We start from the raw sequence: 17193 nt of genomic DNA, 5'->3' as shown, positions 1-17193 counted from the left end.
AATGCCACAAACCAAAAAGACCATGTGATGTCATCGCAGGATTCTTGGGGGGGGGATTCCAGACGTGGCAAGCTACCAACTCATCACACCAAATGCACATGGTAACTCTCGTAAATGAACAGATGTGTCACATGAGAAAGAGAAATCTCCTTTAAACCAGCATGTATTTGGTGCAAACAGTGGTCATTTTTAATGATCCTTCATTGGGTGGAACTATGCGGGTGTCCACCAGCTTTGCTATTAACACAATGCTTGGGCTCTGTCACCAGGTGTCAGTTTCAATTATCTTTACTACTACAGCACAGGCAGAAGAAATAGACAGGGCTAAAGCAGCACCTAGTGGCAGAGCACAGCAAAGAATCCAGATGACTGTTGAGGAAAATCAATTGCAAAAGAACACTCCTACTGTCATAACGATGCGTGGTAAAATGGGGCAAACCTCTCCATTTCCATGGGATTAGATTACACTTCACACACTGGAATGCCAGGAGGGGTCATGCGTGTAGGAGGACTGCAAATCAGAAAGGATGCACGTCCAACCACATGGGTTTCAATAGAAAAAATAACATGAACAGAGCTAAATTAACAATCCCACGCAGGCCTTTGAGTGTATAAAGTCCCACCACTGCTGCCTGTCTGGTGCAAGTGGAGAGCAAGTTGAGACTCAACAACACCCCCCCCTTTTTTGCTGTCTTCTTGGAACATCAAAACAAAGGAACTGCAGAGCACAACTGTGTGGGTGTTAAGTGGTGTCAAGTCACTTCTGATTTATGCCGACCTTATGAATTAATGGCCTCCAAAACATGTTATCATTAATAGCCTCACTCAGGCCTTGCCAACTGAGGGCCCTTGTGGCTTCCTTGGTTGAGTCCATCCATCTCATGTTGGGTCTTCTTCCTCTTTTCCTGCTTCCTTCAACTCTTCCTAGCCTTATAGTCTTTTCCAGTGACTCTTGTCTTCTCATAATGTGACCAAAGGATGATAGCCACAGTTAAGTCACTTTAGCTTCTAAGGAGAATTCAGGCTTGATTTGATCTGAGCCCCAGTCCTAGTGGGCAGCCCATCAGTTATCAAAGACCTCTGAACTGCATAAAGTATGTGTCACATGTTACACTGACCTCATCTTCCCCCTTGGTTTGCTGCTTAAGAAGATTTTCATAAAGCAGTTTTGGTGAATCACAGAAATCCCACCCTTGTGATTTGTTCAATATGCTTTCCAATCATGAATTAGCATACATTTGGAGGTCTTGGTCGGAATGCATGCAATTTAAACCCTTCTCAAAGCTACCTCCAAACTGAACTGCAGTATTCCAAGTGAGCTCAGATCAATACTGTGTAAACCAGTATGTAAACCAAAAGGCCTGGAAAGGCAGCATGGTATAGCTCGATCTTGTCATATCTCGGAAGCTAGCAGCATCGGTACTTGGAGGGTGGGACCACCGAGGAAGATTCTGCTGAGGAGGAGGAGAAGGAGATTGGATTTATATCCTGCCCTTCACTACCCGAAGGAGTCTCAGAGTAGTTTACAATCACCTTCCCCTTCTCTTCCCTCCCCACAACAGATACCCTGTGAGGTAGGTGGGGCTGAGAGAGCTCTTGACAGAAACTGCCCTTTCCAGAACAGCTCTGAAAGAACTTATGACTTACCCAAGGTCACACCAGCAGCTGCATGTAGAGGAGTGGGGAATCAAACCCAGTTATCCCAGATTAGAGTCTGTGCTCCTAACCACTACACCAAACTGGCTCTCTATGGCCAGCCACCTCTGCTTCTCACTTGCCTTGACAGCCCCTTGCAGGGGTCACCATAAGTTAGTTGTGACTTGACAACCATTACATACGTAAGTAAATTCAATACTGTAATATAAACCCAACGCTGGGTTTTCTTACAGAATCTTAAGTGTGACCCATCTGTTAGTGATCTCAAACTACGACTCTAAGAAACATTTTGAATTCTATGGGAAAGGATATGTCTTTTATTTCTAAACCTTTAAAGAGACATATTTAAAACACACAAGTGTGAAATAAACATAGATTAAAGACAAGAGAACTGTCCTTTGATAAATTAGGTGAGTCTTAACCAGACTTTAATAGACAAGGACAACAGATTCCAGTTCCGGGGCAGGGGAAACTGGTCACCATTCTGAAAAGTGCTATGCTCAGTGACAAATTAGGACACAGAGCTCAAAAGAAAATATACAGAGACTGTAAACTACATTATCCCAACATACTGTCAAAATGGATGAAGTGAATTTCCAAACAACTGATAGCATAAGACAAATCATCAACAGATATCAATTATGCTCAAAAATATTTCACACATTAAGGGAGTGCTTCTTTGTTCTGGATGTAACTATGAAATATAGTACTTTTCCAAAAATTATCTGCAGGCCATTTATCATCTGGCTGAAGATTAAAAATATAATATTGCAGTCATAATCCAGTCTTTGTTTCTCATGGCCGCTTCATGACTTTTATCCAGTATCAACGATAACCTCTTTGCTGGACCAGTGCGTCCCAAGACATAGTGTTTTAAAGTCCTTGCTTATCTTTTATCAATGCTCTGATCGGTAGGTGGGGAAAGTTTCTGTTCGATGAATCTTCAGTGGACTATCTTCTCAAAAAAATTAAAAGGGGGAGGAAAAGGAATACATTGGTCAAATACCATAAAAGTAATGTCAGATACTAAATCACCACGTGACCATTTGAGATGAAAAGTGTCCTTTCCAAGCATCCCCAAACCCATAAAGTCCACTTTTATGTATCATTTTTTCAGTCCACTAAACAGAAGAAGAGCCATGTTGGATTAGACCAATGGTCCAGCTAGGCCAGCATCCTGGTTCACACAGTGGCCAACCATAGGGCATGATGGGAGGGAGGAGGCAAGGTGAATATGCAGTCTACCAGCATGCATCTTAACCCAACAAGTCTCAAGAGGAGGGAGCTGGAGTCTTAAGGTGAGGATCCAACCTTACACCAAAGACCTTTCTTCTAACCTAAGGAGCCTCCCCCCATTTCAGTGGCTTTTCCATTGGAGGAAGAGCCACTTAAATCGGAGAGAGGTTCCTTTGGCTGGAGGAAGGCATAGCTGAGCTATCAGATAGGATCCATCTCTCTGACTCTACTGCAGCAGGCAGGAGGAGTCAGAGAGATTTTACCCCCTTTCCTCTTCTGAGGCCATACAAGGGAATAAGAGAAGTCAAAGCCACTGGGCCAAGGTTTCCACAGCTGTCATGATGTGAATATGGAGTCTACCAGCATGCATCTCAACCCAACAAGTCTCAAGAGGAGGGAGCTGGAGTCTTAAGGTGAGGATCCAACCTTACACCAAAGACCTTTCTTCTAACCTAAGGAGCCTCCCCCCATTTCAGTGGCTTTTCCATTGGAGGAAGAGCCACTTAAATCGGAGAGAGGTTCCTTTGGCTGGAGGAAGGCATAGCTGAGCTATCAGATAGGATCCATCTCTCTGACTCTACTGCAGCAGGCAGGAGGAGTCAGAGAGATTTTACCCCCTTTCCTCTTCTGAGGCCATACAAGGGAATAAGAGAAGTCAAAGCCACTGGGCCAAGGGTCCACAGCTGTCATGATGGAAACAGGCTAAAATGTGTGAGCTGCAGTTATACATATGAAGTTTGGTGGCAAATTGGTGGACTGGGATACAATTAGAGCTGAGCCAGACCTGGAGGCCATGTTTCTTGCAAAATTTCAGTGTGCATATTTTACCTTCTTGGAATGGGCATTTGAAAGGCTTTGAAAGTATCTGGGAGAAGAAATGTCACGCCCCCATTGAATTGGCAGCTGTGGCCTGATCCCGCCACACTTTGCTGTGGCAACGAGCCTGCTGCAGTGCAGCAACACCACAATCATTGCCCTGGGTGTGTGAAAGATTCAAACCCAGGTACGAAGGTCACCTGCCAAGGCTACATTGCTTTTAATGGGAGTTTGAATGTGTATGCCAATGAGCACATATAGATATTACTAGAGCCTGAGCAGGACTTCAAAGTTAGGGCAATATGGCTCCTTTTGATCCCACCATGTAAACAAACCTGATGGCTCTATGATATTCACGGCACGATTCCTGACCGGATGTCATGAAGAAGAAGCCCCGTTAAAATTAAAATATGGTAGCAAAGCAGCATATGGGGAATGAGGGAGGGGGGACTTCCGTGTTCAGAGGCAGTCAATCTCTGAAGTAGGGTGGCCAAGTCCTCCCTGGCTGCCAGCAGGGGGGGGGGGGGGGGTTTGCCCATGGGAAACTCCTGGAGATTTGGTGATGGAGCCCGGGGAGGACAGGGACATCAGTGGGATACAGTGACACAGAATTCACCCACCAAAGTATCCATTTTCTCCAGGGGAAGTGATCTCTGTAGTCTGGAGATGAGCTATAAATCCGTGGGATTCCCAGGTCCTACCTGGAGGCTGGAATTCTTGCTCTGAATCTGAGTGCCAGGAGGCAGTATCAGAGGAAGACCCCCGCTCCTTCCCCAACTTCTCTTGAATTAGGATTTAGAAACATTTTCAAAGCCTCATCTTTCTGGCCTTCCGCAAATGAAAAGGCTGTGGTGGACATCTGGGACCATACTTTTCTTGGCCACTAGATGTCGTTCAGACATCAGGCGAGAAGCCATCAACACATTCTGGGAGACAAGAAGTCCACCCAAAGGCACAGTATTCCCTCATTCGTGGAACCAACAATACAATTTTAAACAGAGTTACGCCCTCTTAAGTCCACTGAAGTCTTAGAAGGGTTTAACTCCCTCCGAAGGAGAGTGAGCGCACACGAAAGCGTCTGTCCAGAATTAAACTTTGTTGGTCTTAAAGGTGCCACTGGACTCAAACTTTGTAGGAGTGCACTGTAAGTTTTCAAACTTTCCTTACAGGATTTCCATGTGTGAGAAAGCAAGAATTAATGCGGCCACAATGTTTTTGCAAATGACTAGAAGAACCTTGGATCTAGAATGAAGTTTCCATCCTTCTGCTGAGAACAAGGAATATAAAATGTCCATATAAAAACTGCTGAAGTTTGAGCTCATTAATAGCCTGCACTGGGATCAGGATGTAAGACATATTAATTAGGAGATGTGCCCAATGGATATAGAAAATACATAACTGGTCAGAGAATGTGAAAATAATGTGGGGCTGCTTGCAAATTCTAGTGTGGCTCAACATCCTAGAGAGACTGAAACATTGGCCATTTCTGCACTGTCATTTTGGTCACTCGTTTGTCCCTGTTGCTTCAGGGTTTTTCCCGCCCAATGTGTTTTGCTCTCTCTAGTAGTCCCAGGGGGAGCAAGACACATGTGGAAAGGGGGGGGGGGAAGCAATAGGGACAAAAGGGTGACAAAAAATGACAGTGTGGAAGTGGCCACTGATAGCTCCTGGCGAGAACACGTTTCAGTTTACGATTGGACGGGAGCAGATGCTTCATTTCTCTTTTGCCTTGGGCTGGACCCAAATGTTATGGAGATCACTTGAAATCAGACCATGGAGAAACATCAGATTATAGTGGAGATAGTGATCTATAGCGGTTCTCCACTTGAGATCTCTCAATTTCTACCATATTGGTATAAATTTACAGCAGAGACACTTCGTAGGTGAGGACTGAAGATATACATACCCCCATCCATGGTGCCTTCTGACTTTGGTCAAGCCAGTGAAGGCCACCTAAACCAGACCCAGGTGCTGGGCAGAACATGCAAATGTGACCCTTAGTGCATTCAATCTGGACTGTGTACCGAGACCAGCAAAACCAACACAATCAAAATATGATTGCCTACTATGGTCTCAGCCTTTGTCATTAGCTGAGCTGATTGGAGAATTATTAGAGATTATTCATACTAGTTAAACGATGTTTTACAGCGTATCAGTGGAAGGGTAAAGGCTTCATTGGGATTCGTAATCCTACTTTCAGCTTTTATGCTCTTTATCCTATCCTTCCTCCAAGAAACTCTGGATGGGGTACATAAAGAAGGTTAGATTTATACCCCACCCTCCATTTGGAGTCTCAGAGCAGTTTACAATCTCCTTCCCTTTCTCTCCCCACAACAGACACCCTGTGAGGTAGGTGGGGCTGAGAGAGCTCTGAGAGAACTGCTATTGAGAGAACTGTTCAGAAAAAACTGTGACTGACCCAAGGTCACCCAGCTGGCTGCATGTGGAGGAGTGGGTAATCAAACCCAGTTCTCCAGATTAGAGTCTGCCGCTCTTAACCACTACACCAGACATGGCTCTTCCCTTCTTCATTTTATCCCCTGTAAGGTCAGTGTAGGGGAGGGAAGACAGCATGGTGTAGCCCAGTCTTGCCAAATCTCAGAAGCTAATGAGGGCTGGTACTGGGATGGGAGACCACCAAGAAAGGCTCTGCAGAGGAAGGCTACGGCAAACCACCTCTGCTTCTCACCTGCCTTGAAAGCCAATCAGTTGTAACTTGATGGCACTTGCGTATATAAGGCAGTATAATATTTCTGTGTCCACAGATAAAGATATATGGTACCCTTTTGTATTGTTTGTAATTGGGCTGGTGATATACCGAATAAACTGAAACACCACGATATAGAATGAAGAAGGGCCACAGACAAAGATATAGAATGACTTTTGTGTGAAGATCAAATAAAACAGCTTGCACAGCAGTCTTTAAGTCCTGTTCTAGAATAGACTAATGTCACATGACTTTAGGGCAAGTCCACAAATTACCAGTTTCTTAACATTCCCTATTAATTAAACTAATGTCACATGACTTTAGGGCAAGTCCACAAATTACCAGTTTCTTAACATTCCCTATTAATACAGTAGGTTAGGCTAAGAGAGGGAATGTGATTCAGTCAAAGTCACCCAGCCATGGCAGAGTGGGGAATCGAACCCAGGTCTCCCAAACCCTAACTACAAAATACTGCCTCTACAGAAAGTAGCAACATCAGAAGATCCTGGTTATGGGATCAATACGAGCAAATCCGGTTACATGTCACAGTGCTTGTTTTCATTGGGGATGCAGACTGTTGGTTTACGTTTGTGAAAGTTTGCCCTATGGCTGTCTAGGCGCTTAGGCTAATGAATGAAATGGCTTTATACGGGTTTTTTTTAAAAAATATATATATTTTCGACATTTTTACCCCGCCCTCCCCACGAGCAGGCTCAGGGCGGCTTACAATAAGTGTTATTTTTGAGAAAGAAAGAAAAAACACCCTTGCAGACAGAGCTGGTTTGAGACCCAGTTTGGTGTAGTGGTTAAGTGCATGGACTCTAATCTGGGAGAACTGCGTTTAATTCCCCACTCCTCCACTTGCAGCTGCTGGATGACCTTGGGCAAGCCATAGTCCTGTCAGAGCTGTCCTTGAAAGGGCAGTTCTTGAAAGAGCTCTCTCAGCCCCGCCTACCTCACAGGGTGTCTGTTGTGGAGAGGGGAAGGGAAAGGAGTTTGTAAACCACTCTGAGAATCCAAGTGAAGGGCAGGGTATAAATTCAATCTCTTCCTCTTCTTCCTCTTCCTCTTCTTCTTGGATCCAGGTTCCTTCTCTGCCCACGACCAGCCCCGCCCCCAGCATCTCCCTTCCTGCCAACCACCTGCTTAAGTGTCCTTCCTTTGCTTCCCAACCCTTTCACATGCCATTTCTCCAGTGGCACTGGGCAACTGCTGCCAAAAATGTCACTGCTCTGCACCACCTGTGTACCCTTCCCCAGTAATGCTGGGCAGAGCATGTGGCAGGGAGCATGGGTGGTGGTGTCCCAAGCTGATGGGGAAGGTAAGGCACTCAGGCAGGTGGCAGGGTGGGCACATGGGCAAGATGTTAGTGGCAGTGGGCCCTGCCAGAAGCCCTGGGCCCTAGCCGCTGCCCCACCTCAAGGTATGCTGACGCTGGCCCTGGCTGCAAGAAGAACATGCCCTAAATGAGGTGTTGCAGAACTGATTCCTAAATGAGCCTCGGCCTTTTTGGGCATCATCTTGAATTGGCTTTAACATCTGTTCTTTGGTTCAATATCCCACAAGTCTTTGCTGCTTAGCTAGTGTTCTGTATTCCAGCAACTAAGCATTGCCCTGCCTATGCCCTTCACATATGAGCATAGTTTACATTCCAGGAGGCAAGGGTATCAGGCTCGAGTCTAAACATATAGCTCATCAGTATGTGAGGCTCCTTAGCTCTATCCTTGAAGGAGATGCTGTTTAGAGCCTCTTGACCTCACAGATAATAAACTAATTTTGGGCAGAAGTTCATACTGCCAACGTAGGAGGGGCTGGGTCTTGTGAAGCTCATTATATTCCTAATTGACACCTACATTTGATTCTATGGACCACAGAAAGTTATATATTGCTTGTGCTTGCATTGTTCAGGGCTTCATGCCAACCACTCCCTGTGATTCTGTGTGGGTCTTGGCAGGCAGACGGAATATATTCCAATTATATGTATTCAGTGCACTCGATCTGAGGGACTGGGTTTTTCCTTGTATGGTATATTATGCACTAGGGCTTTTCTTCTACATGGTTCAATAAATAGTTTCAGCATGGCAAAACTGCCTTTTTCTCTTCCTCAGACAAAGATTCGGTCTCTAGCTGGTCTCCATCCAGCCCACTGAACTCTGATGGGGCCTGGGGGTCCCAGGGAACACTCCTGGGCTCAGGAATTCCCCAACATGAAGCCAGAGGGGGAAGCTGCCTTTTCAACGAGGAGAAAATGTTGTCCCAGTGATCACCAGTGTTCCTTCTAAGCTGAGTTAGAGTGAGCTGGCTCACAGTTTTTTAGTCTCCAGCTCACATGTTTTTGTCTTGGCTCAGGAAGGAGGGCTCCGGAGCAAACTAATGTATGCAGTAGCCAAATCGCTCGCTCACAACTTTAACGCCGGGAGCTCACAAAGTAGAGCTTTTGCTCACAAGACTCCACAGCTTAGAGGGAGCATTGGTGATCACCCGATAAATATAGCAGTATTGATGATACAGGGCCCCGAATAATCCTTTGGAGCCAATTTATAGCATTGTTTCAGCATCAGCCTCCTACCTTGAAGGCCAAAGAGCTGCCCAGTGCTGTGTTGTCGTGTGATGTGCTGCCAGTAAGCACTGCGTGGCAAGGGGACCATGGTGCCGAGGGAGACAGCCCGCTCGCTCATTTTCATCTGTAGCTAAAACAGAGCAAAAGAGATATCACAATGAACACAGAGAGACCGTTGCAGCAAGTTCAGACTTCTAATCACCTCTGACCCATGTTCCCTGAAAGGAAACGTGTTGCAAAGTATTAGGGGCTCATAAATGAAACTTAAGAGAGTTACAAATTATGAGACTGTTCTGGCTTTGACAATTAAGCCTTCCTCTTTCATGTGTCCTCTCTGGATTTTCCCTACCAGATTCATAGAGCAGGACGTGCCAAGTTGCCAGCTCTGAGCTGGGAAATACCTGGAGATTTAGGGGGTGGAGCCTAGGGAAGACAGGGTTTGGGGAGAGGAGGGACCTCAGCAGGGTATAATGCCATAGACTCCAACCTGCAAAGCAACTGTTTTCTCCAGGGGAACCAATCTTGGTTGTCTGGAGATCTACCATAATAGTGGAAGATCTCCAGCTGCCACCTGGAGACTGGTAACCCTAAGCACATGACACATTCCAAACACCTGCTTCTCCAAAGTCACAGAAAGAACTCCCTGTTGCAGCCATTTCAGCTTTGGAAAACAGCATGGGGGAAGGCAGGAGCCCTTCCTCCTCACACGCCACAGTTCCAAGGCAAAAAGGGCTCCCTCTGATCTTTACAATGAAATTTCCTGCAGCAGCCGTGCTACTGAAAGGAAAGCGAGTTGGGTCAGGGGAACCTAGGCCCAACTCACCCAAAAAAAATGTAATGTATTGTTTGACATCTAGTGATCAGCTCCCAGCAACTCTGAGCTCATGTTTTCCTTATTGTCTCCTTTGTCTAGTCTCTCTGATGCTGGGGTCTCTTTGTAAGACTGACCTTCCTTTGCGACAAAACCTCTTGTCATTGTAAGGACTTTAAGTCATTGCTTGTAACTCAGTTCAGTGTCATAAACTTTTGCTCAGGTTTTATACTGCCTAAACCCATTTCAGTCACACATTCCTGTTCTTTCTGACAAGGGAAGGAAAAGGGGCTGTTAATCTTTCAGTGTTTTAAGAAAGAAAGCGACAAACATGCTATTTGCTTGAAAGCAGACTTTCTAAAAGGCGTGTCACTGTAGATTTTAGTAATGGCAGAGAACATTCAGTGTACAGAAACAACCTTTTTGTTGTCTCCCCACCCCATTTATTCATTATTCACTTTACCACTTAAATGACTGCTCCCTCCAAGAACAGTGCTGATTATTTGAGACAGCTAGATTCTAGTCCTGTAGCACCTCAGAGAACAATAAGATTTGGGTGGTATAAGATTTTTTTGGGGTAAAAATCTTGCCGGTCTCTAAGATGCTGTTATTATTTCTTATTGCATGAGGCTATCACCCTTTTGTGCTAAAGCCATTCATCGTGTAGCTTCTGGACACACTTGAAAAGACCAAGACAAGCATTTTGCTCTTAGAAGCTAATGATGTACACAAAAGGCTGTGTCATGTTGAAGCTTCAATACAGAAAATGGAGGAAATTTGAGCATTTTTGTGGCAACTGATTCAAACAGTAGATAAACCACTCCCCTACACGTATGTGCGGCAGCCCACAGACTAAAATCACACACTGCTCTACCTGTTTCACAATAAGATTTACTCACAAATAAGTGCGGCAGTGTGCAACTTGAAACTGCATTGCCAGGTTGACTTCTGAATAAGTTAAGATGGCAAACGTCTACCTGGCACAACAAATGATCACAGTTTCCCAAGAGTAAATATGCTGTTACAAAAAAGGGGGACAACATTTTAATGTTTGAAGCAAACTTCAGTAACAAGTTGCAAGTCAATTTGACCAAAGCAGAGGTGCTACTGGTGACCGGAAGCTTTGGCCAAGAAAACAGGATATCTCCTGTTCTGTATGTGGTTGCACTCCCCCTAAAGGAGCAAGTTTGTAGCTTGAGGGTGCTTCTAGACCTGGGTCTCTTATTGGATCATCAAGTGGCAGTGGGAGCCAGGGGTGTCTTTTACCAGCTTTGGCTTGTGAACCAGCTGTGGCCCTTCCTGGGCAGGAAAGAGATTGCCACTGTCATGCATGCTCTGGTAGCATCTAGATTAGATTACTGCAATGTGGGGCTGCCCTTGAAAACTTTCCAGAAGTTACAGCTGGAACAGAATACTGTAGCCAGAGGGTTGACTGGAGTGGGTCACAGGGAGCATATCACTCCAGTCTTGTTCCATCTTCAGTGGCTCCCAGTTTGCCTCTGGGCACAATTCAAGATGCTGGCATTGATCTTTGATGTCCTATACAACTTGGAGCCAACATACCTTAAGGACCACCTTTTCCCATATAAACCTATGCATCTTCAGATGCCCTGCTTCACACCCCCTCTCCCATCTTAGACTAGACGGGTGGCAACCTGAGACAGGACCTTCTCGGTCACGGTGCCAGAACTTTGGAACTCCCTCCCCAGGGAGATTCATCTGTCACCCCGTCCTTCTTTGTTTTGTTTGGCATAACCCAATAACTGTTATTGGCCCTTCTCTCAGGTTTTCGTGTTTGTGAGTTTATATGTTTTCACTGAGTTATGTTATACACACTTTATTTTAACTGCTATTTAACATTGATACATTTTAATGTTTTGATGTTCACTGTGGAAAGGTGGCGTAAATAAATAAATAAAGTCATCTCAGGGGGCAGAGGCCTCTAGACTACATCAGAACTTCCAGAGGTTTCCTCAGGACAGAACAACAAGGTAAATGCTGAAACTTTTTCGAAGAAGGGAAAGAAATAAAACAGCACCACCTACTGACTGGAGGTGCTGCTCATATAATCTTTCCGGTATCCCTTGCCATGGCTGTTTAAAGACTGCAAGAAATTTTGCGGGAAACATTAGTGCCTTTCTAATAAGGTACTAACTTTTCCAGGAAGAGTTCCCAAAAGCAGGGCTTTAATTGGGTACAGAATGTCAAATGGACTTTAAGACACATTTTTGCCTAAATAAATAAATAAATACAAATCGACTGGAGGTGTTGTAATCTAAAAGTGCTTTGATGTTATTTAGGGGCACTTATTCATCCCATAAACTCCCATTTCACCAAGTTTACCTTTTCCATGTAGGGTCTGGAAGTTGGGGGGGGGGATATTGAATCGGCAAGCTATCTTTAAACACCCACAAGCTAATACTGAATCACTGAATCACTGCACACAATACATGCTTCCACCCACACCATGTTAAATAAATATGGTTCTTCCAGTTATACTTCAAAAGGACTTGCAATGTAATCCTGCATTCCAGTGTCATGGAAACAAACAACTAGGAGTCTATTTTAGGAGTTGTAGCACTCTGTAGAACATTGCAATTTTAAAAGATACATTTCTCAAAGCACACGCCTCAGCACCCCTCATGGTTTTGATTTAATGGTACCCCACCTGAATAAGAGGGGTGAGAAAGGAAGTGCGGTAATCATTCTAAATTTGAACACAGCAGAATGTTTGGAATTCAGAAGCCTCCAGTGGAAATGAAAGGCTGAGAAAACCGTTTAATCAATACAAACAGCTTGGAAGTTGTTATCTGTGAATTTGGAGCAGTTTTTCTTAAAACAAAAGAGAGAGATGTCTGTGTGGGGAAAGTAATGCTTTGCACCAAACCGTATTTTGCAAACTACTGCCACCCTATAGGAGTAGGGCTGTCAGGTCTCCTGCCCTGTTGCCTATCTCCCCTCCATGCAGCGTGTGCACCTCTACTCACTTCCAGTAGAAACCCAGAAGTGACAGAGTAGCTCAAGGAATTGTCAGGAAAAACCATAGACTTCCCAGCAATTCCTAGAGCTACTCTATGTTACTTCCCAGTTTTCTCAGAAAGTGAAATTGTAGCACATACAACATCCCCATGGCCATGAAGCTAACTGGTGTCCTCGGGCCAGTCACCTTCAGCCAAATAACCTACCAACAATACTGTGAAGATAAAATGGAGGGGAGAACCGTATTCACTGCCCTAAACTCCCTGCAACAAGGGTGGGATTAAAATGTGCTCAATAAATAAGCTGGAGAAGTAAGTTATGGCAATATTTTATGATAATATCCTTCTGCAAAATAAATCTATTTGATTATATGTACCTCAGCAAATCCAGCAAACCTTGCAGATCACAACAATAGATCGGTATAATATTATTGGACTATAGCCATCTCGCAATTTGTGACTTTTAAAAAGCCTCCCGAAGCCCACTGATGGCAAAGGGAATGGCGGCCATGGAGAGAAAGTGTAGAGGAAAAGGCCATGTGAATAATCCATTGTGTGTGCATCTGCATTTGCAGGGGCTGAAAGAGCTACGTGGAGAGTGATCTCTGGGGAGAAGCAGTCTGACTCTTTCTCCTTTTCTCTTTCCCCATAAATTTTCCCCAGTTTTTGCACCAGTGTTCTAGTACTCCTGGATTTGTAATCAAGACTGCTGCAGCAATAGTTCTGATGCAGATCTAGTTGGGTCAGACTCATAACATCTCATGGAATTTGTAGTCTTAAAGCAACACAAGGATTACAGTTTTGAAGAGAAGAATAAGAAGAGTTTGGGGGTTTTTTACCCCGCTCGCCACTACCCAAAGGAGTCTCAGAGTGGCATACAATCGCCTTCCCTTCCTCTCCCCACAACAGACACCGAGTGGGGTAGGTGGGCCTGAGAGAACTCTGAGAGAGCTGTGACTGACCCAAGGTCACCCAGCTGGCTTCGTGTGGAGGAAGAGTGGGGAATCAAACCCGGTTCTCCCAGATTAGAGTCCTCCACTCTTAACCATGACACTGAGGACAGATGCTCAGAAGATCAAGGAAGCAATGCAGATGTTGGAAAACAGGTATATGTCAATTTTGGCAAATAATTCCATAGTAGAAGAATTTTTTTAACTTGCATAGGATTCAGCAACAATTCTAAATATGACTAGAGAAGTGATATGACCAGAAAAGAACCCTGATGAGCAGGGCTGCTGACAGCCTGAAGGTAAAAAGTGTCCTGTCCCTTTAACAGAGAGATAATGTGTCGAAATGGGCAGCCGAAGTTTTTAATGGCAAGAGGTAAATAACATGACCCCATTAAATAACATCCCATTAAGTCTCTGATAAACGGGTGGACATTTTTTCCCTTCTTGAACCATATTGATGAGGCCCATTAGATCTTGAAGGCTTTTTCCTCTGCCCATTTAACAAGAGCTACTTAATCTCATACTTGCCACCCACCAAGTGGATCCTGGAGATCTTGTAATTACAACTGATCCTCCTGGAATGGAAACTGATCTTTGAGAAAATAACTGCTTTGGAGGGTGGGCTCTATGGTGTTATATTCCATGAAAGCCCCTCCCTAAACCCCACCCTTACCAGTCTCCACCTCCAAAATCTCCAGAAATTTTCCAACCTGGAATTGGCAACCCTAAGAAGTATTAGAACAGCTAGATAGTCTTAGGTAAGTAATTTCCAACAATAGTTACATTAAAAAAAAAAAAAAACCAAAGCAAGCATTGATGCAGACTAGCCTGATAGCCCCAAGTGTTAAAATGGAGAAACTGATGGTGTTAACAAGGACAAAAAAGAAGACAGTTACGGGTGCCAAAGTGTTTACGATGTGTAAAATCAAAATCTGAACTCCAGTTTAAAAAGGTGGCCTATGGATTTCATGTCATTAACACTGAGCACTGGATGATGACAGGTAGAACTTGTATGCATACCACTGAGTTCTTCACACTCTGCAATAAGCGGTCGTGTTGTTCTGCTATGGTCAGAGCTGCAGAGTGAACCTTCTGATAGATCGCCTCCCCGTCTCTCGTCTGGAAGATGAATAGTCCTTCCCCTGTGTCACACATCCTGCCAGAAAGAGAACACAGCAAGGTGCCTTGTGAGAGCAGGTGGATTTATAAGTGTACATTCCGGTACCGTTCATGCAGAAAATAGCAGCAACGAATAAGGAGATGACAACAGCCGATGCACATGAATTAAATCAGCTTCAGACTTACATGCACCATTAGAGCAGATGCATATTCAAAAGTGTGTAATCCAGTACAGAAAATCCTCTGGCTACCTTCACAATGCTTCCAGCGCTTTGGGCCTTTAAATGCAATTCTTACATTCAACAAAAAAAAGAGATGGCAAAGGAAGCTAACTCCATTTTCACTTTGTTTTTCCTTTGGGTTAAGGGACAGGCAGGTGATGTTCACATTCTTGTTTTCTTTTGTGTTAAGGAAGCACTATAATGTTTTTACTATAGTAAAAACAGTGGTGGGATTACAGAGTTTTCCAGAAGTGTGGTGGGTGGGTCGACATTGCCATGTAGGATGTCTCCAGTGTTGTGATGTCACTTCCGCATGACATCATCACATCAGGGATGTCCCGCAAAGTTGTAGCTGTTGGGGTGGGGCTTCCCCCTGCCAGCCAAGTGGCTGACGGCGGGCAGGAACCTGCAAAATTGGGGGATCCCCCACTCCCAACCAGGACTGGCAAGTTGGTAACCCTAGGTGGGATCTAGCCAGCTTTTTCACTCAATCTCAACCAATTCCCCTCATTATTACTGCCCTTGTCACATATGGCTTTTATCCATGAAGATTCCAGCATAGCCTTTTTGGTGGCCAAAGGAAACACACGCGGACACTTCTTTTGTTTCACTACAGGACAACCCAATGGTTCAATATGGAATCCATGCCTTGTAGGGTTCCCAACCTCCAGATGGTGGCTGGAGAGCTACTGGGATTTCAATTGATCTCTGGGTGACAGAGATCAGTTCCCCTGGACAAAATGGCTGCTTCGGGAGGTGGACTCTATGGCACTGTACTCTATAGCATTGTGACTCTATAGCAAACCCCATCCTCTCCAGGCTCCATCCCCAAAATATCCAGGTATTTCCCCACACAGAGCTGACAACCCTAATGCCTTTTCAGGGCCAGCACCTTAGTATCAGAGTACAACTGCTGAGGCCTATAGGACTTGCAGAAGGCCAACCAGACATCCTTGACGCCCACCTTGATTCCACCAGGAACATCCTTGTGATATGCCAATTCAGGCACTACCATGTTGTTGTTCTATGTTTTTAAAGGTGGTCATTTATTGTGCAGTTAAAAACATGCTTTTCCAGCATATAACCCAAAGATACGATTCAGGGAGCTGAACAGTGGCAGGAAAACCTTTCAGTGATACGTTTCAGTTGTAGCATACAGAACAAGGTGTCTAACTTTGCCCATTCCCTCCCCACAAAAAAGTGTCCTAATACACAGGTCTCAAAAATTCCCAGGTCTCAAAAGTCTGAAGAGCGCTGCTATGAAGCGTCCACTCACCTTCCAGCTTCAAAGGTAAACCAAGTCGAGTCCCGTCCGTATCGCCGGAGGGCACTTAAAGGCCAAGAGACGAGCTTTACTCTGGGATTCTGGATGTCCCAAAGACAGATATTCTCAAATGTTATCTGCAAGGTACATTCCCCATGCACATCTAAATTAGGGGATGGCATCAAATACACATTGAATCTCTCTGGGAGAAAAACAAAAGATTTAGACTAAAATCCTTGCAGAATTAAAAGATCGCAGACATAGCACAAGCTCAGAATTATCAGTCATCACTTCTATGGCATTTTCTAGTGTCCTAGGCAGTTTTTAATCACACATTCTCAACACAGGTCTACGGGAATGGACAACCATTCTACAGCTTTCAGATCTGAATCCAGGAGAACCTTAAAGACCAACAAGAGTTTCACATTGTACAGAAGGAAGTGGGTAGAGCAAGGTACTAGAAATCTGGACTATACCACAATGCACTGCAAATTGGAACTCATATTTTGAATTACCCTGTTTGGTGTAGTGGTTAAGTGCACGGACTCTAATCTGGGCGAACTGGGTTTGATTCCCCACTCCTCCACTTGCACCTGGCTGGATGACCTTGGGAAAGCCATAGTTCTGATAAGAGCTGTTCTTGAAAAAGAGCAGTTTCTGTCAAGAGCTCTCTCAGCCCCACCTACCTCACAGGGTGTCTGTTTTGGGGAGGGGAAGGGAAAGGAGTTAGTAAGTCGCTCTGAGACACCTTTGGGTAGTAAAGGACAGGGTATAAATCCAACCTCCTCCTCCTCCTCCTCCTCCTCCTCTTCTTCTTCTTCTTCTTCTTCTTCTTCTTCTTCTTCTAAATGCAGAGATATAATTATGGTTGTCAA

General features: G+C 44.7%; 1 protein-coding gene across 1 annotated transcript in view; it reads right to left on the bottom strand.

Moving 5' to 3' along the window:
* Positions 1 to 2119: 2119 nt before the first annotated feature.
* DOK5 (docking protein 5) overlaps positions 2120 to 17193 on the bottom strand; it is a 110060-nt gene continuing 94986 nt past the window's right edge. Inside the window, exons 5-8 of the mRNA XM_015428230.1 lie at positions 16331 to 16520; positions 14735 to 14870; positions 8985 to 9105; positions 2120 to 2611 (exon numbers count right to left, since the gene is read on the bottom strand). Of these exons, the coding sequence (XP_015283716.1) occupies positions 2553 to 2611; positions 8985 to 9105; positions 14735 to 14870; positions 16331 to 16520 (506 nt within the window). The 3' untranslated portion in view covers positions 2120 to 2552. The remainder of the gene's footprint in view (positions 2612 to 8984; positions 9106 to 14734; positions 14871 to 16330; positions 16521 to 17193) is intronic.

This window comes from Gekko japonicus, unplaced genomic scaffold (genome assembly GCF_001447785.1).
Source record: "Gekko japonicus isolate JY-2015 unplaced genomic scaffold, Gekko_japonicus_V1.1 scaffold1965, whole genome shotgun sequence".
In the NCBI taxonomy this organism is placed as follows: Eukaryota; Metazoa; Chordata; class Lepidosauria; order Squamata; family Gekkonidae; genus Gekko; species Gekko japonicus.
This window is presented reverse-complemented; position numbering and strand designations above follow the sequence as displayed.